The sequence below is a fragment of the Talpa occidentalis genome, unplaced genomic scaffold (assembly GCF_014898055.3).
Source record: "Talpa occidentalis isolate TD23 unplaced genomic scaffold, MPIMG_talOcc4v2.1 talOcc4.7, whole genome shotgun sequence".
Lineage (NCBI taxonomy): Eukaryota > Metazoa > Chordata > Mammalia > Eulipotyphla > Talpidae > Talpa > Talpa occidentalis.
Genome location: NW_023605083.1, coordinates 44,104,845 through 44,127,581, shown reverse-complemented (window position 1 = coordinate 44,127,581; position 22,737 = coordinate 44,104,845). Strand labels below are relative to the sequence as shown.

Genomic DNA, 22,737 nt, shown 5'->3' with positions numbered 1-22,737 from the left:
TATAAAGATTTTTGAAAGACACAACCTTTACTCTGAAAAAAATATATACCTATAAAACGCAATTCTTCAGCACTTAAGTTCCAGGTATTGTGCCAATTGATTTATTTGCATAATCATCTAATTTAAAACACTCTCTATATTTCTTCAGTAAGTATAGTATTGCCCGATCTTAGATGAGGCAGTAGAAGGACAGCGTACTTTGATCTATATCAAGTCAGGGAGCAGTAAATGACAGATCCTGAACTCAACCATAGCCTAGGGCAGATGTCTATGAGTATCACATATAAATCCCCTCTCTGGTTGATCTCATGCTTAAATGGGTCACCACTGCTTTTCCTTAAGTGTATATAACACGATGTTAGCAGTCATAGAATAGTTGGCTCTTTTACAGAATTATTTGTTACTACCTTCATTCTAAAAGTAAATGGTTGTTTTAAAACTAAATTCCCTTTTTTTCCAGTTCAAAACCTTGAAAGATTCTCAATGGAATGTTGAATGAATGACACCATCTCCTTACCCCAAAAATTTTGGGATATTAAAATAAATGAATTCCATCCAAAAGGACTGCCCTGAATGGATGTCCACCGTTAGGTAAAAACATCACCAAGAAGAGGATATGCATGGGAGTCTTGGAAGATGTAGCCCACACTATTGATAATGGATATCTAGTTGGGTGGGAAGTCTATTTTTAATTTCATTTTTAGAGTATGATTTATAGGAATAAGCATAGGTTATTTTATAATTATTGGGTATAATTTTTTGTGAATTATTTATTTCTAAATTAAATCTTCCTCTAAGATGGAATACTTTCTCAGACGACCTTATTTTTAATATTAATCACCATTTTTTCCCTCAACCAAAGTATCACATTTTATATTTGTTTTATTCCTTGACCTTCTAGTTAAGGTGTCCATTATCAAAAATAAATTTGAAAACCATTGGTCCGTATTATTTGATTTAATGACAGTTTTTGAACATGGGCCATTCTCTAGCTACATATATATTGCTGTCTGTGTGTATTACTAATATAAATTTATTATATGAATGAGAATTCCAGATTGCTTTTTATTATACTAAGAGCCATACACATACAAATTGAAAATTAAATATGAACTAAGCTTGATTTACTTAACTGGAATGACCATTCAGAGATAATAGTAATCTGCAATCCAGGGTTTTGGCAATTAATTACCAGATTACTTAGATACATTAATTTGGTGTTCAGTCACCTTGAAAGAAATTCTAGACAGCAATTTCAAATATTATCCAACTGCTTAACAGGGTTCTAATGTAGCTGAAAGTACACAGAGCTAGAAATTATGTCTTAACAAAACCTGAACAGTATTAGTTAGAAGTACATACATAACAACTGCACACATTTTTTCCTCCAGTCTCTTTTGGAATAACCAGGAGACAGCTTAGCTTAGTCTTCTGATTAAATCCCACCAAGATGGAAGAATCATTATTATTTATACTCCAGCTGTAACATTACATTAATCAACTGCATGCTTTCCTCAGCTTCAAATTCAGGCTGAATATATAGCAACCTGAGGAGAGAATAATTCTCAATAAATTAAATTAAAGCCAATAAACATTGAGTACTCACTAGAGCTCAAGGTACTCTATGGTATTTGCAAAGCCCATTAAGGTGGGTTGAACACAAGCTCTACTTCCTGGGAAGTTATAATTTAGTGAGGAAGATATACACAAAACAAAATCTGACAGAAAGCACAATATGCTAAAGACTATACATATCACCAGCAAGAATATAAACTTCAGCAAGTACAGGGTGGGGATTATATATACTTAATTCTAGTTTATGTAGTGAGATGCCTTTTGGGGAGAGGTCACATGTTAGCTTAACCTTAAAGGTTAAATGAGATATGGCTGTATAGCAATACGACATAAGAATCAGGCAGAGTCCATGATGGAAAGTGGTATGCGATGATGGAGAGTAAGAGTAGAGTATGCCCACTTATGTTACAAAAAGTAAAAAGAGATGAGGAAAGAGAGGTTGAGCCTAGATCAATGAAGGCCTTAAACGAACAAAATTAAAATGTATGCTTTCAATCACCCAATGGTCCATTCACAAGAGAAAGGAATTGCTTCTGATTAGAGCTCTCTTCCTTTCATGACTACAAATATATGTCGATTTTTTTTCCATTTAAATAAGACAGATTGTTTAAAAGATAATAATTTAAAGCAGACATTTTAGTGCATTAGATTATGCAATGAGTTCTGAAGAAAGGAGTATTTAGTAAATTTTTCAGTGATATTAAGGAAAATAATGATGTGTTAAAGTGATTAGGGAACTTGGGAGCCATAATAAAAATAATATTGTCCTGAGACAAAAGTGAAATTAAAGAAGGAACTACAAAAGGGACATGCCCAGAGGGAGTTGCTGGATGACATAAAGAATTTCAATACCTCCGTTTCTCTTCAATTCCATCTCTAAGAATTCATTTCTCCAAAATGCAACATTAATATATTAATGAATATATTTCCTTTGAATAAACCTAAATGTACCTCTGTCCTCAAAGGGGAAACATTCTAGCTCTTAGCTCATTTGCATATCAAACACAAGATACAATCTCAAATATTCAGCACCTCTTTCCATCATCCTAGCTCCTGGATCAGCCTACAGGTTCCATCCATTCCTCTCTACTGGAGGACAGGAAATCCATAGTTTCAGAGATGCCTTCATGTGAGAATCATCACTGATTGACAAAGTATGAGCCAAGGTGCTTCTAAAACCTACCATTCTCACGCCATTTTCAAAGGCTTGCCGGGTGAGTGGAGCGGGTCCATCCACAGTCTTGCCATCATCATCCGGGCCCCAGCTCGCACTATAAATATGCACGTGCTGAGGATTAAAGCTAACCGATTTGGCTTCAACCATGTCTGTGACATCTCCATCCAGCATTCGAACCCCTTCAAGACAGAAAGAGGAAGCAGCTTGATTACCAAGGTTTTGCTATGTAACTCCAAGCAGCCCAGGATATAGTCCAGTTACAGATGATTAAAAGAACAACCTTTAATCAACACAAAAGTGAGCCTGTTTTCCACAGAAAGCAAAACTTGCATGGGAAAAATGAAGCTTTGTTGCATGTAAAAGAACAATGCTTCTTTAAAGTCTTTTTTATCCATTATTTCTTTTTTCTAACTGCACACTCTCTCCCTTGTCTTTATCCCTGCTTAAGTGAGTACTTGATAAAGAGAGCCTTAAGCAATCCATCTTCCCTAAATTTCTCTTCATTATATAACTTGTGTTCATAATTGGCATAAAACATTCTGACCTGAGCAAGCTTACAAGATTTGGAAAGCTGCCAAGTTAGGTTGGTCTAATTTCCTCCATATTTAATATTATCTCCTAATCTGTGAGACTGATTTGAACTTAATATACTACTTCTTTGCCAAGTTATTTATAAGTGAAATAATAAATGAGAATACTCTGTGCATGTTACACATCAAATCATTCTCAAAGGGTTTTAGCAATGTTTAGTCATTAATCTTCATTTAAGTATATTCCCACCAGACAGATAGGAATTTATTATTAACCTTAGTTTGCAAAAATTAAGATACTAAGATATTAAGAATAAATTATGTCACATGGCAGGCTTTTCCTTTGTTTTGGAAACTTACAATAACAACAAAACAATTACTAAGTAAACATCTCTCTCCTTCAGTTTCAGCTTAGACGTTGTACTACTTCAAAATTATATCTTTATAGCCCAAATTTACAATATAGGGAAACTTTGTTATCTCATTGGATTTCAAGTTTTTATAGGTTTATCATTAAATGGCGATTAAATAATAAAACCCCAAATCAGGCAGCTTTAGATACTACGTGGTTTTAAGGAAAGAATTTAGATAGAAAATAAATCTTGAAGGAACTTCTTTATGTGTTGAAAAAATTTAAATTTTAATGGTGAAATGTCCTAAACATACGAAAATAAAGAGAATGACAGTGAACTCTGATACGGCCTGTACTCAACGACTGTTAACATTTTGCCATATTTTCTTCTTTATCTAAAAATATAAATATTAGGCTGAGACATTTTAAATTACGTGACACTATATACATGACATGACATACTTTTTTTTTTAAATAAATAAATACATAATGTAGATAAACATCCAGTATTTCCCCAAAGGATCCTCAGATATATTGCATTTGGCCCCTGGGCTCTATACCATCACTTACAATGTTTTCTCCCCATTTATGTGTGGCTGTGAAACCAGGCTACAGTTAACAGGGAGGATTACAGATGGGAAAGAGTTTCTTTCCAGGAACACCTGGATCGACAGTTTGTACATGTGTGTGCATGCCCATATATGATCTGAAATTATTAATGGTAATAGTATATCAGGAAACTACAAAAGGAAATTTTACCGAACACCATTTTCATTGCAGTCAAAAGGAAAGTTTTGTAAAGCCTAAGACAAAAAGGAAATTTATTTCTACTAATAGAATTTCAAAATGTTCTGTTCCATTGACATTACAGACTGGTGTTTATATTATTTGTCTTTCTGATCTAGGCACCCATTGTACAGTTTGGTACAGATGCCACCAACCCCCTGTTCATGACTGGACAAGACTTTTTATATCTGTTTAAAGAAAGAAATGTGTGCATTTATAGCATTTTAGGGGTACAGCTTCAGAAGCCTTTGAGTGTATTAAATAACACATGTTAACATGGTCATTTTGCAATCAGCTATAGTTGAACACTATTATGCCAACCTCGGCCTGTCTTTAGTTTAAAAAAGGGGTTCTGAAAGCTGGTCGGCACAAGAGCTCCTGGCTTATTTCGAAATTCACATAAGTTTGTTCCCCATACCTCCGATCTTGGCGTTGAAAGCAATTCCAACTGTGCAGTGCGAGTTGTTCGCTGCCGCCGCCACTTCTCCAGCACAGCGCGTCCCGTGCCTGCAGGGAGATCACACACACTTCTCACAAACTCAACAGGTCACTGCCACCACTCGAATTTCCAGGCGGGGAAGTGTGTATCAAGCTGTGGGTGTTTCTGGAACTTCCTACTCAATAGCACTTAGTCTACTTCAAACTTTTAGCATTTCACTATGTTCTGTTTTGATTTATATTCTTGATGTTTATTTTTATGATACCATGGGTTTCCAATTAGAATGCCTTGAAGACTGAAATCAACTGGGTATTTCTTTGTATTCTCTAAACATCCCCTGCCTGATATGGTAACCACCAGTCTGAAGTGGTTATTCAGAATTTAAAATGTGGCTGTTGGGAACTCAGTTCTTTAACTTCATTAAATGGGAAAATCCATATTCAAAGTATTAGGAAATTTATGAGAATCTAGCTTTTTTTTACTATTTATTATTTTTAATTTTATATATTTTTACATCATTTTTCATTTTTGCACAATGTATGCATTTTCATCTTGCTTATAGTCCCCATACAATTCCCAACCCCCTTATTTTGACCATAATCCCTCCTACCCTACCCCACCCCCAGTGTGTTTCTGGTTTATAGTTGCTTGTTGATTTTGATTTTTACTTTACTTTATTATAATTAGTTTTTTTCCTGGTCCCTTATTTAGGTTTTCTAAATTCCTGCTATGAGTGAGATCTTCCAGTATTTTTCTTTTTCTTTCTGGCTTATTTTGCTGAGCATGATCCCTTCCAACTGCATCCATGTTGCTGCAAATTGCATGAGTTTATCTTTTTTGATTGCTGAGTAATACACAGTGGAGAATCTAGCTTTCAAACTTAAATATAGATTGTTTCTTCAATGAAAATTTATCCTTTAAAATGGGATGTGCTCTAAATACACCAAAGATTTTGCATGAAAACAAAATGAAACAGGAAAGATCACATTGTTTTAATAAGAATGGATACAATTAAACCAAAATCAACCCTAGAAATGTTATCGTAGAACTGAAGGAGGAAGGTTGTGAAGCCGAAAGGGGCCCAATGGTCTATGGTGGAGAATTATAGGAGACTTGGTGCTGGGTGTGGTAAGGAAAGGTATGAACCCACACCCCTAAACCATAGACAGTGTTGTAAATCAGTTTTACCATAATTAAAAAAAATGGTAATTATTTCAAATAATTGCATATTGAAATATTTAATAAAATATGTCAAAATTTATTTCAATTGTTTTCACCTTTTTACTGCTTTTTAAAAATGTAGCTAAGAAGACTTCAGTTTCCCTGAAAGATTTTGTTACTTTTTGCAACAGTAATTTCGTTTCTTGACTAAGTCTTTTAGCTGAAAGAATTTATAAGTTCACCTGACCCAAAAAATGATGTTGAAGTTTCAAGTGCAAAGGACTGTCTATTTAAAAATAATGTATTGAGGGAGTTGGAAGGCAATTGGGGTGAATCTAATCTGTACAAATGAGGGACTCCACATTTTATGATACAGTCTGTAGTCTGCAGCGGGTGGGGGATTCAAGAGGGGGGGGCGTCTCTGGACTACAGAATGAAAATCCCCTGCCATGTGTGGTGACTGTTCTCTTTAGGAACAGCGGCTGCTAAATGTTGCTTTAGGCTGAAATTATGCCCTGAGGGGAAGCACCCTATAAGTCATTTTAAGAGGTTTACTATTATATCACATAATTTTTCAAATGACATATATATATCTACATGCATAAGTTCTTTAGCAAAGCCTCAACTCCTAGAAATTTACCTGGTATTCCACTAATATTAACAAGGCTATGAAGAACAATCTGGAGTGAGTGTGTGTGTGTGTAAAATTTTATATGTTGGCACAAATTCTAAGAAGTAGAATAACTAGATCAAAGAGTACAGAACATATTGTCAAATTGTTAAAAGAAGAACAAAGTAATGTGACTAAACCTCAAAAGAACTGTAAGATTGATAATTGTTAGTACAAAACATCTAATTTTTGTTCATGGCAAAATAAAAGAGAAACCATAAGCCAAGCTGAATGGAAAAATGAAGAATAGAACAAATTAAATATGGACAAACTACTGTGGACATAAACTCCTTTCCTTTTATTCCCTTCTTGTTGAACTTGGTGTTGTACAACTTTTTAAAATATTTATTAGCTATTTCTAGTTCTTTTTTTTGGTTTCCATATTTTTTTAAATTTAATATATTTTTACATCATTTTTCATTTTTGCACAATGTATGCATTTTCATCTTGGTTATAGTCCCCATACAATTCCCAACCCCCTTGCTTTGATCCTACTCCCTCTTCCCGCCCTGCCCATAGTGGTACACATACACAATGGAATATTACTCAGCAATCAAAAAAGATAAACTCATGTAATTTGCAGGAACATGGATGGAGCTGGAAGGGATCATGCTCAGTGAAATAAGCCAGAAAGAAAAATACCAGATGGTCTTACTCATAGCAGGAATTTAGAAAACCTAAATAAGGGACCAGGAAAAAGACAAATTATAATAAAGTAAAAATCAAAATCAACAAGCAACCATTTCTATTTCTTGCTTGATAAATAACCTTCTTTGCCCTTTGTACAAATTTCTCTTGCCTTTCTGTCAAATCTGTTGCAAATACATTTCCATATTTGTTACTTGGAAAATAATAATCATATTTATAACAATTTTAAGTTGTCATACACTGTATTTAATCTTGATGTTCTTATAATAATTTTGCTTTTCTGATATTTAGTTGTACCACTTTAACATATCAAAAAAACTGATAGGGCTTTAGAAGAAAAAATATTTTGTAAGCCCCAAATGAAACTACAAAATTTCCCCTGAATCTAGCAATTACTATAATTCTTCTTTAAGTCCTTATTGCATATTACCTCATAGTACAAGCTTTTATTCAAATGTTAAATTTTGTGTCCATGTTCTCATATTTCACTGAATAAACTGTTAATCAGTACAAATATTATTGGAGCATCAGGATTTCTGTAATTCTACTCCACCTTATTTCTTGGCCTATACAGTATTTATCAGTAGAAGTCTGGTTAAAAATTTTCAAATGTATGCAGGTATTTTGTTATGTTTTCTGATATCAGTTGATAGGCTGTATATTCTTAATTGCTCTTTGTAAATCCATTATGCCCAGCTTATTCATTATATTAAGATTTTTGCTTTTATGTTACATTTATTTCATTTAGAATGGAATTATTAAATCTTCCCAGTGCAACAAATTATTTATGAATGTCTAGCAACAGTCCATGGCTCTAAAGCAGAGGTATTTGGGTCAATATTGAAGTCTTATACCTTTTTTGCTCCCTTTACTTTCAAACATTTTTATTCATATTAGTTGAATGTCTTATTTATAAACAGAAGGGTTTTTTCTAACCAGGCTATCTTTTTTTATGTATTATTTTTAAAATTGCAATAACATTGACAGATAACACCACACTAGGATAACTGTATTTAATTCAAAAGCAATTCTATTTATATTGATTGCTTCTATTAATTCAGTCATATTCATTTCTGTCTTTTCCCCTGTACTCGTTTGGATGTTATACATTCTATATTTTGTGGTTGCCCTAGGCATTTGATGATGACTACCTAACATCAAAAAATCTAAAGTCATCATTTTTTTTCCAGCAATTCTCCAACAGTATAGACTTCAGACTCTTTTAACTCTGGTTACCCATCTTTTGACACACGAGTTATGATTACAGTCATAAGTTGGATTTTTTAACTCTAGAAACTATCCATTTCTTTTACTACTTTAAACAATAAATCATAGTTGTTTAAGTTTATGAATACAACTTTAACTATTTCCTTTTCAGTTCATACCTCCTTATAAGACCATTAATCGGGCCTCCCCGGTGGCACACAGTGGTTGAGCGCTGGATTGCGAAGCTGCCCGCAGCCTCTGCAGCACCAGTTTGATCCCTGGCCACCGGATAAGGGTCCCACATGGCGCGCAGACCTCTCCTGCCGCCCGCTGCTCCCCTCAGCAGTGTACTTCATCACCCTGCCTGTTCTACTCTCTGCTCTGGCTCTGGTGAATTCTCTCACCCTCCTGTGCCTCTGACTGTACCCAGTTCTTGTATAATAAATAAATAAATCTTTAAAAAAAAAAAGACCATTAATCTCTCTCTGAAGAACACTCTATAAATGCACCCCTCAGAAAGTCTTTAGGTAGCAACAGATGCCATTCCATTGTTTTCTAGCTTCCATTATTTCTGGCAAGAAATCAGCCATCTCAGCAATCTAATTCTTGCTGAATGCTTTTCAGATTTTTCTCTTTGTCTTTTGTATTCTGTAAATTTATTAAGATGTTATAAGTAAGGAGTTTTAAAAGTCTGTATTGGAGTTCCTAGAACTGTAGTTTAATGTTTAAATCATAAGAAGTCTCAGGCAAATACTATTGAAAACTGCCTGAGTATTATTCTCCATTTTGTACTAGAAGAATACCAACTAAGCATATATTAGACCTTCCACACTATCTCAGTCTTCAGTATTACTTTCAGACTTCCCATCTCCTTCTGTCTCTGGACTGCATTATTTGAAAATTGCTCAGTTCTATATTTTATTTATCCTATATTCAGCCATGACTAATCTGCTATTTAATCCATTCACTGTATCACTCATTTCAATTACTGTGTTTCTTTTTATGATTTTTTTTTCAAATATACCTGGCTAGTTTTGATTTTTCTTAATATGTTTTCAATATTAATTTCTTTTTACATAAGAATTACAACCAATAATTCTAAATTATGTGACTCTAATTCTATTTATTCTTTGCTACTAGTTTGTTTTCATAGGGACATTTCTCCCATGTAGTTAGTGAATTGTTCACTTAGGTTTTAATATTTGTGAAATTTTTTAGGGCTCATATGGAAAATTCTTTGTTCTAAAGTAGATTGAAATTTGCTTCTACAATGTCTCTGTAGTATACAACCAGGTCGTGTCCAACCAAATTTAAAATCTGGGTCATCAAGTAATATGAAGTACAGATATAAATCCCATGAGGGTAGTTAGTCATTCTTAAAGGTAGTCAGTTATTTATTTTCTCATGTATTACCATGTTTGGGAAATTCAAAAATATCCTCTGTCACTCTATGTAAAATTTCTTTTTCTATAATTCATGCACTATAGATAGTGTCTCAGGGGTCCTGTTTTATGCAGACATCTTGTCTCACCCCATTGGATCAATGCCAAGATTCCTACCATCATCCCTGGACTTCTTAAAATACAGCTCTAGGCTGAATGGGATTGGGTGCTCACCCTTGAAAATGCCAACTGTCCACCTATTGCCCACATAGTTTATAGATTTGAACTTTCTAGAGAAATTCCTTTGGTATTCCATTAGCTCTGTCATGCACTAAAACATTTCAATATTTTCCCAGGAGTTTTAGATGCTTTGTGCTAGGAGAAGTTAAATTAAGTATCTATTCTGCCATATTATTGAATAACTTGGGCTTGTAGTCCTAAATGCAATAAAGTCCTGCACATATCATACACATTATTAAGATACAAAGAATGCTACTGAGAAGAACAGAGTGTCTACTTCCAAAGAAAAATATTTTTTGTATAGATTTCTGTGCATTGCTCTACCTCTCATGACAGAGGAACCACTTTTGGAGACAGGGAAACTACCCCTCTACTACTGATGCATCTATTTTAAATATCAGTTAGATATTATATTGCAGTGAACTGTAATTGAGGCTCCAAATTACTAGCTCTACTACATTGAAACAGCTCTCTCTTCAAGTGACAATGATCATTACCCCAAGTAAAATACTAGTCATCTTTTCTCAGTTTTTAATCTTAGTTGTACTCAGTGTTTTGACATGGATTTATAATAGATCATAGGAGAATGGATATCATCATGACCTGTTCAAGTATATGAACAGGATTCAATTTCTTCCTCTCCCAAAGAACAGGGTGGTCAGCAATAAGTATATTTGTGATGTCAGTTAAATATTAAACTCAAAAAACAGACAAAATGTCTATGTTTCAGATGTATTTTTCCTCAGAGATAACAGAGCATGAGCATGTATTTTCAGCATAAGGAGAAAATTTTAGAATTTAGTCCGGAAACTATATTATGCTCATATTATGCTCTTACCCCCAATTCCCGTGAATATCCCCTTGGAAAACAAGTGTTTAGCTTTCTTGCATATGTTCACTGTATCACTAAGACCCAGTTTTCTGAGATTTACAGAAGATAATCTTGGTATGTAAATTACTATATATATATGTGTGTGTGTGTGTATGTGTGTATATTATATACTAGTGACTTAAAACAACTCAGACTTCATCTAAAAGAAAATAGCAGCAAACAAACCAAGAACAAATGAATTCTTGCATTTTTCTAAGGATATTGTCATTGCTAACAGGGTCTTAAAAAGTGTAAAACAATTTTATAATTTTTACTTGAATAAATCATTTTGGCTCTTAAAGAGCATCTTGATTTACATAGCACAACAATCTTTGTCCTATTGCTTTTTCCTACTTGGGAAAAACCTCAAGATTTCTCATCTACTACATTACCTATTCCCAGTAATAAATTACTGAAATTAAAGATCTCAAGAAGTTTTACTGGGCTGCCTAAAATGATGGAAAATCAGATCAGATTGTTACCTGCTAACTCATTTCTGTAATATTGGGAACAAATAAATGTTAGATGAAGTGAGTACAGATTATAAATTTATGTTGCATTCACTCCTTTTGCTTTCTCCCTGTCCTAGTCACACTGCTTTGTGAGCTATTTTTCCCATGAGTTAGTGGGGCTGAAAATACTAACTTATTTGAGCTTTCTACCAGAGATTTGAAGATGTGAGTAAGCTCTGCAATGAATCAGAGCCATTGGAACACAGAGGTGGTCTCCCTGTACAGTTGCCACTGCATGGCTTAAAAATCAAAATCATGTTTATATGGATCGAAGCAATGGCAGGTTGGACAACAACGTCTATTTCATTGCTTTCTTGGAACAAATATCTTCAGTTGTTCATAGGTTCTGTCTACCTACTTGCTGTTTCTTTTCCCTTTTGAATCTGGTGTGCCCATTTTCTTCGGTATGATTTGATTTTGTTTAAATATAAGTGAATACCTTCAATTTAAAATCAATTTCAAAGGCTTCCTTAGAAAAGGAGAGTGAGAAATGATAATATGTTTTGATGTTTTCCAATATTTCACTTAGAATTGATGTCTGACTGCTCATGTTGTTCTTGATATCATTACCAATGTGTGTTTACGTTATACTCTCCATTTCTCAAAATATTTTAAACTCATATGATTCTCACATTAACCCTATGAAGTAAGCTGCACAGATATTACTTTTCTTGATTTCAAATGAAAAAATTCCATCAGTTTGATGGTATAAAATGTGTCTGGGCAAGACTAATTGTGGGTCTCTTGGGTCCTTACAGAATGCTTTTTAACTGTTTCAAATAAGAAATTCAGGGAACCACATTCCTAAGCCTTTAAATGATTCCCAAGATTTCAAGACTTCTTCGGCTGCTTATCCTACTTATTTTGTGAGGTAAGGGCAACTTTATTCCTTCATTACTATTGATGATGGGCTATTTCACAGTACATGTTATAGAATCTCCATGATAAATTATTCAACTTGAGTTAGAAAGAGGAAATGCTTGGAATATTAAAAATAAAAGAATGGAAAAATAGCTGAAAGTGGGATACCACCCTGTCTTTAATGAAAAGCTTACTGAAGTTCAAGAAAACTATTGGGGGTAGAGGTAGGGGAGTAAATTAAAGTTTTTAATCCCCCCCCCCCAAAAAAAAAAATCACACTATTTTTTCATGATTAGTTTTTACAAGTCAATTAAGATAATAGCTTCCAAAGTGACTGCAATTATGCATCATCCATGAGGCTTCAATAATACATTTTTTTATTATAGTAGAGATACAGAAAAACAATCAAAATTACTGTTAGGCACTGAAAGTTTATGTTCATTTCAAATTCATACATTCAAATCCTAATCATCAGTGTGATGGTTTTAGAGATAGGGCCCGAGGAAGGTAATTAGAACATGAGGGTGGTATACACTAGTGATGGGATTAATGATTTTAGAAGAAGAAGACATGAGAGTACACAAAAGCTCATAAATGTGTATCTGGAGTATCCAATTCTTTCCTGGAATTCGAGGATTAAAAAATGCATATGAAAACTAGCTAAATCTGTCTTTTCAATTGAACATCTTCACTGGGACATGCACTACCCACAATTCAGGAAAGTAGGAATATATAGCACTATTTTTAAAAAAAATAAGTAATGTGCTCATTCAGGAGCACTGTTGTTTTCTTGAAAATTACCAAAGTCCCTCCCAAGAAGTGTTTAATAATAACTTCTTTCTTCCTTCCCTCCTCTCCTCTCTATCTCAGTTCTAGATAATTCATATCCTATGTCCTAAGCATTTTCTAAACAAGAGGCATATAAAGTTCAATTATCCAAGGCTGTGGTATGCACAATCTTGGCGGGCAAGATTCTGAGTAATGGATACTAAAACCTTTCCCCACTTACCCATGGAAAAATTGCTTTATTTTAATTTTCTAGCTCTCTTCTTTTTGACATCTGATAAAAGTTGCATTTCAGCTAACAGGTTAAATGGCTTATGTTAAAATTGAACACTGGTTGGTGAGTTACCACAAACTAGGAAGTCTGTGACTGGGACTATAAATACATGGGGGACAGTCTGGCTGTGGGTTTCTGAGAGTAGACCCTGAAAGTTGAGTATACCATTCCTTGCATGGCCTTAGAAATCATATTCATAGGTTATTGCAAGAAATAGTTTTCTAAGAGCATGGGACTCCTGTGGCAAAGTGACTCTTGAGCCCATACATGTGGCTTTTTCTTGCACAACTGAGCTGCCATTTGGATGGTGGAGAGGCTGGAAAAGGTAGAAAACAGTCCTGTACTGATAGGCACTCCTTCTGAAGAAATACAGCTGATGTTGCCCTGCTGGTAAATTTTATTTCTATGCTTTTCACTACTTGTGGCCTAATGATTTCTATAGGTATAATTGACCAATTATTCCCTAACACCACTGACAGGAGTGTTGTGAGATTTATGCAAGTAATTACCAAGTATTAAGGAACATACTAATCAAGGTATACTTAGAAGGTGTTAAAGCAAGTTCTGCTCCAAGAGTTCTAGCTTGGGGTTGGTATTTGCAAAAATGCTTGCTACGCAATCTAAACAACTTTCTTCTTACACCTGAACTGATTTTTCTGTAATTTCACATCATCATAATTAAAAGAAAATTTCATAATTAGAACTCACTAAAGCATGAAATATGAAGTATATACTGAGTGTATATGCTGAGAGACTTGGGAAAAGATCTTTAAAGATAATGAAAGAAATAATGACCTGTATCAAATTATAATTTTGATTTTTTTGTAGTCTATTTCTTTCCATACATATTTCTCTTATCCAAATCTATATTGAAAATCATCTGATATAAATAACTCTAAAGTAGCAAAAACAAGAGACCAGGATGCTAAAATGACCATACATGGACAACATTTCATCTTTACTGGCACTCCAGTATACATGCCAACTTCTACTAATGAATATTATGATAATGTTCTAGTTAACTATCTGTAATGAGACTACTCCCATGTCCTGGCTCATAATTAATTAAATTTTCTAAATAATTCATTCAGCAAATATTTATTGAGTATCTACCACATGTTGAGGAATATATTTATCACTAAGGATTCAACAGGGACAAAAATAGGAATGATAATATTTCAATAAACTATTGGTCCGGAAATCTGGAAAAATAAGCAAAAATCCACAAGCCTGTGTTCATTCAGCAGTCCTCTACCTAATGGTAATGCATCTATTTGTTTTTGCTAAAATATCCAGGTAAGGATAGCACTCAGTACCCATACTCTGTAAAAGAGTTGAAAAATATTTGTTCTTTTGCACAGAATGTGTTAAAGATCAAGTGCTGGAGAAAGGTGATACTATAAGTGTTTGACTTCACTTTGCCTGAGACTGCTTCCAGACAGTGAAAAACCTGTCAAAATACGTCTGAAGACTTGAGTCTTACTTTGCAGGTGAATATTGTATTATCCTATTTGTCTGAAATACAGGTAAATTATGGACCCAAAATTCTTTTTTTTTTAAAGAAACTTTCTCCTAATTTTATTATTTTTTTAACTGAAGTAACACTGCATTATAACATTAGATAAGATTCAACATGAGAATCAACATATAGTATAAATATATATGTATATACATATTTTATATACATATTTGAACTTTGAATGGTGAGTGTAATAGTGTGTATATATAGTATATATGTGTAGTATATATATAGTATATATAGTACACAAACACACACACACACACAAACACACACACACTGTATTACACTCACCATTAAAAGTTCAAATCTGTCTTTCACCATACCATTGTCTACTTTTTCTCTGTTTACCCTGCCCTCTTTCCTTCTGGTCACCTCTAGTGTCTTGTATTCCAAAGCTGGTATTTGTTTTCAGTTCATATGCTTGTTTGGATTCTCTATATACCACAAGAGTGAAATCATGTGGTCTCTGTCTTTCTCCATCAGACTTATTTAATTAAGCATAACTCCTTTTAGGTTCATCCGTATTGTTGCAAATGGCAAAGTTTCTTTTCCCTTAGTGTTTTTTTGCTTCAGGGTCTGAGAAGTTGGGTGACACTTGGTACGAGGATCCCTTTGCAATCTGACAAAGAAGTCCCAGTACAGAGAAGTAGCTCAAAAACCTTGTATTCACTAAGATATTATCATTTCAACTTAGCTACGCCAAGCAACTGCCAGTCCTTCTGTTGCATGATAGCTATTCCAGGGTCTCTTTGCAAAGTTCATCTGAGCCATTTCCTTACACATTGGAAGGTTCTCAACATTACAGAAGCACAAAACCAACAATTAAGGAATGCATCCCTCCAAAATATAACTTACCATAATCCCTAATTATCAATTTAACATTTTAGTATAGGCATTGTTTCATTTAGAAATAACATCGGGATGGGTTTTTATAATGACGGTATTTGCATGAGTTTACGAGCAGGCGTTGGCAAACATTCTCTGTATTGGTATAAGTATAAAATATTTTAGGCTTTACAGGGTCACAGCATACAATTCCTTCCTTTAAAAATGCTTTGAAAACATTTTTTTCTTTTGTATTTGAATTGTGAGGTGAACTAACCACTTTTATTTTTTCTTTGTTTATATTTTTAATTGCGGTAATGGTTTACGACACTGTGTGTGATTCAGAGGCATGGGGTTGCACCCCTTCAGATGCATGTGCTACAGAGTCAATGGGCAGATTTGATACTGTGTCCACAGTCTGTCAACCTCAGTCATCGTCATTTATGTCTTCTTGGATAGCAATAACAAAGGCTCCTATTTTTCCTACCTCTACTTCCTCTGATTTGATATTACACTGAATTCTGTTTTATGTAAATTAATCAACTCATCTACTATAATGCATAACTTATGCCCACTCATAACAATAATTTCCATTTTAAAAGAGAGGATAACACATTTTGCAAGTTAGGTATTAACCAAGGAAGGTGGTAAGAATCAATTATTGTTTGCCCCTAGGTCCTCATACTTGATTTAACTTGATCTATTCAGTAACTTTGCACAACATGCACTTTCATGGTCATTTTATAGGTAAGGAAACTTAGATTCTTAGGAATTAAGCAACTTCACCAAGATAATAAAACCAGTTTACTGTGAAAGAACTTGAACCCAGACCATTTGATACCAAATCCTTGTGCCTCCACAACAATTGTTACAGGGGCCCTGAAGTGCCCCTCTCCCTGCCCTGTAACATAATCACTTTGTGGAAGAACATGCACAATCTTCAGGCAACACATACTTGGCAGGAACATAATCAAGTAACAAAAACTTGAGATTTTTCCTGAGACAAATGCTTAGAAGTTGCATCTTTGAAGCTACTTGGATCACAGCCCACAGCTTCTTTTTACCATGGAATTATTAGGTTTCCTAACTATGCAAGTAAAAGGACATTCACCAGTGATCCTACCATTAATGAAATTACTGCCAACTCATTCCTGTCCTGTTCAGTACTAAAACTTTGTATCTGCATAAACAAAACATAAACAAACAAGGCAAATCAAGCACATCAATTGCCTAATGAACTTTCATAAGACTCAGGATTTTTCATACCATCAATAAAAATCTTATTTGAGAATAGCGTCAATCACACTGAGAGCTGGTGTTGAAAGAGGATCCAGAAGACAAAGATGTAATAAAAATGAAGAGAGGTAATCAGCAAGGAGAGCAATGTGACAGTGGCTTAAATGAGAATGGTTTTCAATAAAATGATTCCAAATGGCCCTTGGAAAAACAGGTAAAGTTTTTATAAACCAAGTCTGTTTATGACTCTACTAAAATTCAAATTTCATAATATTACAGGAAAACTACATTTAAACACAATTCATTTTTTTTAATGTAAGAATGGCTATAGCTGCATGTTCTGCTGGATAGTAAACTACATGTATTTTCATCATTTTTGCTTTATCGTCTGAAATAAAACACCATTTGCATCCCTCATTACAAGACTCTGCGGCCAATTTTAGTAGATTCATTCTTAATGTTTCCCCCCCACACACATCATTTACACCACAATGCAGCCCTCCCTCATTGCTTCTCCAAACTATGAAGCTTGTGGATTAAGTAAGAGAAAAAGGAACTCCTTCCCCATCCCTAAGAGAACAAAAGCAGTCACAGGGCACAATGGATTGACACCTTGACCTTCAGCCTATATATTCCATATCCTAAATGCTTCTTTCTCAAGTTAGTAGAATACATAAGCTGTTTCTACCCAAATAGTTATCAAAGTGATACTCCTCCATGAATACAGTATGATAGAAAATGTGAGGACTTCAGTTGCACGCTTAGCATCAAAAAGATTTTCCTTGAACTACTCATAGTTTCCTATATGTAGGATAAGGATCTTCTTTAGTTGACACATTAGTTGCTGTGGGAGACCACACTTAGAGACACTGGGTCAGCCCATAGGCTGGAAGCTGTCATGTCTGGGTTTCGTCATTCAAGTTAGCACTGGAACATAGAGAAACTCCTTTTTGTGCCCCAAGAGGAGAAGTGTGTTGAAAGAACTGCACTGGGTGATATATTTAAGAACTAGAGTCACATTCCTTCTTAAGCGAGAAGCTATATATCTTGAAATACAGAAGAAATAAAAAAGATTCTGGGATAATGCTACTAAAGTTTTATTTTAGTACTCAAATTGATTCTATTTTTCAGACTCTAAAAAACAAGACAATAGAAAACACAGTAAAGATACTTAAATGGTTTATGTTAAAGCATTCATTTATTGCTTTCTTCACTATTTTCCCTACAGGATAGTTGCAGAAAATGTAATTATAGGTGAAAATCTTAGGAGTGAAAAATCCTTGAAGCAAAATAACATTCTCTCATGAGGGAGAACTTTCTAACATGCCCCCCTGCCATCCCACCCCCATCTGCCACACTCCCTTTATCAAGAGATTATTTTCCCCTTCAGGTCACAGATCACTAAAATCATCGAACTATCTCCTTCTAACATTGGACCACTTTCCTGCTGGACCACTGGGACAGCAGGTGCACAAGCAGGAAGGCAATCACAGGCCAGTTAAATTGAAACAGAACTTTGTGATGGGTGGAAAAGAGTTAAATTGATTAGTAAGAAGAGGCATTGTTGGATATGGTATGTCCCTGATAACTATTAGTCATCAGCTCAGGCAATCATAAAACTGTGTCCTTTTCAAAGGGAGAAAAGCAAAATGACTTGGCAAACATTTCCTTTTCCTCTCCCTCTCCCACTTTAAAATGGAAGAATTCTGGATCCTTGCTGTTAACCAAATGGCATTTACAGCTCTCAGTTGGCATGGGGCAGCTGAGAATCTAAAACGAGGAATGCTTATTCCATTTCCATTTCCATGGAAACCAGTCACCAACTGGTGAAAACAAGGTAGATCGAATTTTTGAACAAGAATGTGTTGAAATAATCACTGTTTGAAACTTCTCTCTTGCATCAGGTTGGAGAGCATAGTATAAACTCAGGAACATGCAGCTATGTCTGTCTGGATAAGCAATTCACCACTGCTTTTATGTTGCAACATAAATATATTTTGTTGCATAATCACAATAATTACTGTACTTGCTGAGTTTTTTTTTTTTTTGGTTGTTCCTTGAAAGAAAAATTGCTACAAATCCAATAAATAAATCGTATAGTAAAACATGGGAATTAAATGAGTTTTTAAGGGCTGTTTGTCAAGCAAACCTTGACATAATCAAGTAAACCTAAGAACTCCTTTCAAATTGTATAATCATGTTCCTCTTTCTCTATGTTCTCTTACCAAATGTATGAGGAAAGAAATGTGATTTCCTAAGACTGATGGATTGTGATTAGCTTTCTTGAAGAGATTTAGTATTCTTTTTTTTTTTTTTTAAACAATTCTAACTTCAAAAAGGCCACTGAAATACTTAGTTGTTATATAGCCAAGATGTTCTCCATTGCTCTTACATCTATTTATTCTTTTCGAGAAAATTTCAGACCCATGCCCTCTCCTACCAGAAAAAAAATCCAGATTCCATTCCCACTGCTTGCACATTTAGAATATAAATGTTCTAAATTGGTGGATATTATTTCCTCCAGATAAATGCAGTTCTGTCTTTAGGTTTCCTGATGACGAAACCTGTAAGTCAGCTCTAACTCCATGAGTTATGACATTGGCCGCTAGGGTCTGTAGACGTCTGAACATTGAGAGCTTCAGAATGCATTATCTACAATCTCACAGCAAACTGCAAGTGGCTATTTTTGTCTCTGTTTTATATACAGGAGATATCAAGTCTCCCAGGGGCAAAAAGACTTGCCCCAAGATATTCCTAAAATTATTTAGTTTGTTTCCCCATATCAGACTTTCGGGTTAACAGGTCTCCTGCTCAGACACACTTGGGTATTTCTGTAACTGCCAACTCAAGGATATCACAAAGTCTATTTCCCATCTTATACATTCTAGTCTCCTCATATTGATAAAAGATAAACTTGTGGAAATGCCTGACCTCAACCATTGCTATTTTTGAGTACATAACTCATTTATGATTATTTCTTATCACAGTTTTCAGCTACATTATAATCAAGTTGTTCTTTAAGTTGATCAATGATTCCTGATTTCTTTCCCGTTTATGTCAATTTTAAGATCAACCTTAGAGTTACTAGTTAATAAGGTATGTGCATGTGTGAAGAAACAGAGAGGAGACTGCTTTTTACTAAATTACATGTATGGCAAGGAATTATCTCAAAAGTTTTAAAATCAATAATTATATATGCACGGCCCATTTTCACCTTTCATCCTAAAATTACTTAGTGAAGACATTTTTTAAAAATTTATGCTACTTGATTTACTTCCTTAGTTCAAGAAAAGACAGCATATAGCACCTAAAAGGAAAAAGAAAAACCCTAAATCAAAGGTTAATTAATAATTTTCTTTTGGATGGCTAAGAAAAACCGTTAATTTTAATGAACACAGTGCCAGGTAACTGCAACTTTTCTTTCCATGCAAATTAAAATCTGCTTTTCAGAGTTTAAATCAAAGCTTCTTAATGTTAGCTACTGAAAATACAAGTATTCATCATATAGGAAAGCTTTTTCCTGCTACTGAAAATGTCAGTCATTTATAATCAATTAAGACAAATAGAAACAAAACAAAAAAATGTCAATTTGGGAAACTTTATGCAAAAATTCAGAATGTTAAAATAAAACAAATTAAAAATCATTTAAAACTTATTTCTGACATTGGTTTTAGATACTCTGTTTTAGATTACTCATCCATTAAATCTGAATACTTCCCATTTCGTGGTCTTTTTCCCTTTCCTGGCATTCTCAAATGAAAAAGAGGCAATAATCTTGCCACAAAGCAGGAATGTAGCAATAATCAGCTTCCATCTAGATTGCGTTGGTAATAATCACAGTGCAGATCAAGAGAACATCTTGTATTTAAGAATCTCAAAGCATAGTAGAATAATATAATCACTTTTTGAGTGCCTAATATTGTCAGTCTCCAACATAAAACATGCTGTTTTAAGACAGTTGTAAAACAAAAAATTAGCTGAAACCATAGTATAACAGAGTAATGAGTTGAGTAGTGAGGCTAAAATAAGTAGATATAGTATTATAAATTCTTTCCACACATCCAAAGACTTTAGATTTGATCATAAAGGGTCTGAAGATACAAGAAAAAGATGTTCAGATGTAAGTTTCAGATAAAGGAGAGGTTCTAAGGAAAATAAGAAATTTCTGAGTATCCCCTTTTACAGAAAACAAAACAGCTAAGTTGAAAGATGGCTTTTATTTGAAGCTTATAAAAAGTGCTAATGCCAAGACAATTGCAGTCATTACAGACTTTCTCTCAGTGATCAGGCCCCTTGTAGAGTCACCACCAGGTCAAATGCTCTGCCTCCAGAGAGCTTCCTTACAATTTCTGCCTACATCAGGGACAAGCCTCTAAACTCCATCTCTGGTCTGTACCACTGCTGACAGTGGTTTGATGTACTTTGTATAAACAGGACATATTACTTTAAATATAATTTTAGAAGAAATCCCATCATTTAAAATAAAATTTTAAGGGCCTCTTTGGTGGTGCAAGGGGTTAAGTCGCAGCACTATGAAGCTATCCGCAGCCACTGCAGCATGAGTTCAATCCCCTGCCAGGGAGGTGACACACAGGGCTCAGCAGACCGCTCCTGTCTCACCCACTGCTCCCCTCAGCAGTGTATTTCAGTCAGTCGGCCTGTTCTGTTCCCCATTCTGTCTCTGGTGAATCTTCTCACCCCTCACACCTCTGGCCTGTACCCTAGTTCTTGGATAATAAATAAATCAATCTTTTAAAAAAAAGATATAAAAAATTAAATAAATTTTTAAAAGAAAAGTGGTTCAGTTGAGGAAGAGGAAGTGACACTGATTACAAAGAGCCTCCTGAGTGACCCTTGGGCAGCCTGTGAGATCCAGCAACAGACACAAAGTTTCTATGAAACATATTGGAAAACCAGTGACTTCTAACCACATCCTGCCTAATGTTTTTTTTCAATAGTTGTATTGCATTAGTTAAATGATGGGTCAAATGTTAAATTTCTATATTCTGTCAGTATATTAGACTGCACACCTACCACTGAAAATAAACACACATACTATCTCAAGTACACTAATTTTTAACGACAACCAAAGAAAAGTGCTATTCAAAAAAATCCTTTGTGAAAGAAACTTATGTTAAAAATAACCATCAAATGCTCGTATAGTAATTACAATTATATCTATAAATTAAAAATGTAAAATTCTAGTGTATATGAACACTACATTCTGAAAAAGAACATCTAGTGTCATGGTCTAAATTAGAGTATATTATGTGATACAAAGAGCATGAATTTGGGAGCCAGACTCACTTTCATAAGCTATATGAACCTGCCTTGCTTTTCACTTTCTTCATTTTGAAAAGAGGGGGCACTGATAATGACATTTCATTTCAGGTTCTTTGCTGAGTTAATCAGACAGCTTATTAAAAGGATACTGGGGGAGCTCAGAATTGTTGAAAGTACTGAATAATAAGGTAAAATGTAAGGATCAAGGAAAATACAAATTGCTCTACTGGGGGGCTTGGGAGGAAGAAGGAGAACATGTGCAAATAAGCAAGGGCTTCCCTTGCCTCTTCCATCACTAGTCTGCACAGGGGCTACTCATTTTGAGAATCAAGATCACATGCCCTGTACCCCACACTAGAGCAAGGGAGGAAGAACAAGTTAATAGCATCTGACATCTTCAG

At 34.5% G+C, this 22,737-nt stretch overlaps 1 protein-coding gene across 3 annotated transcripts in view; it reads right to left on the bottom strand.

The window, feature by feature from the left end:
• PCSK5 (proprotein convertase subtilisin/kexin type 5) overlaps window positions 1-22,737 on the bottom strand; it is a 417,590-nt gene that overhangs the window by 252,881 nt on the left and 141,972 nt on the right. For all 3 annotated transcript variants that reach the window (XM_037495353.2, XM_037495354.2, XM_037495352.2), the window contains exons 6-7: window positions 4,839-4,927; window positions 2,759-2,931 (exon numbers count right to left, since the gene is read on the bottom strand). In XM_037495353.2, the coding sequence (XP_037351250.1) occupies window positions 2,759-2,931; window positions 4,839-4,927 (262 nt within the window). The remainder of the gene's footprint in view (window positions 1-2,758; window positions 2,932-4,838; window positions 4,928-22,737) is intronic.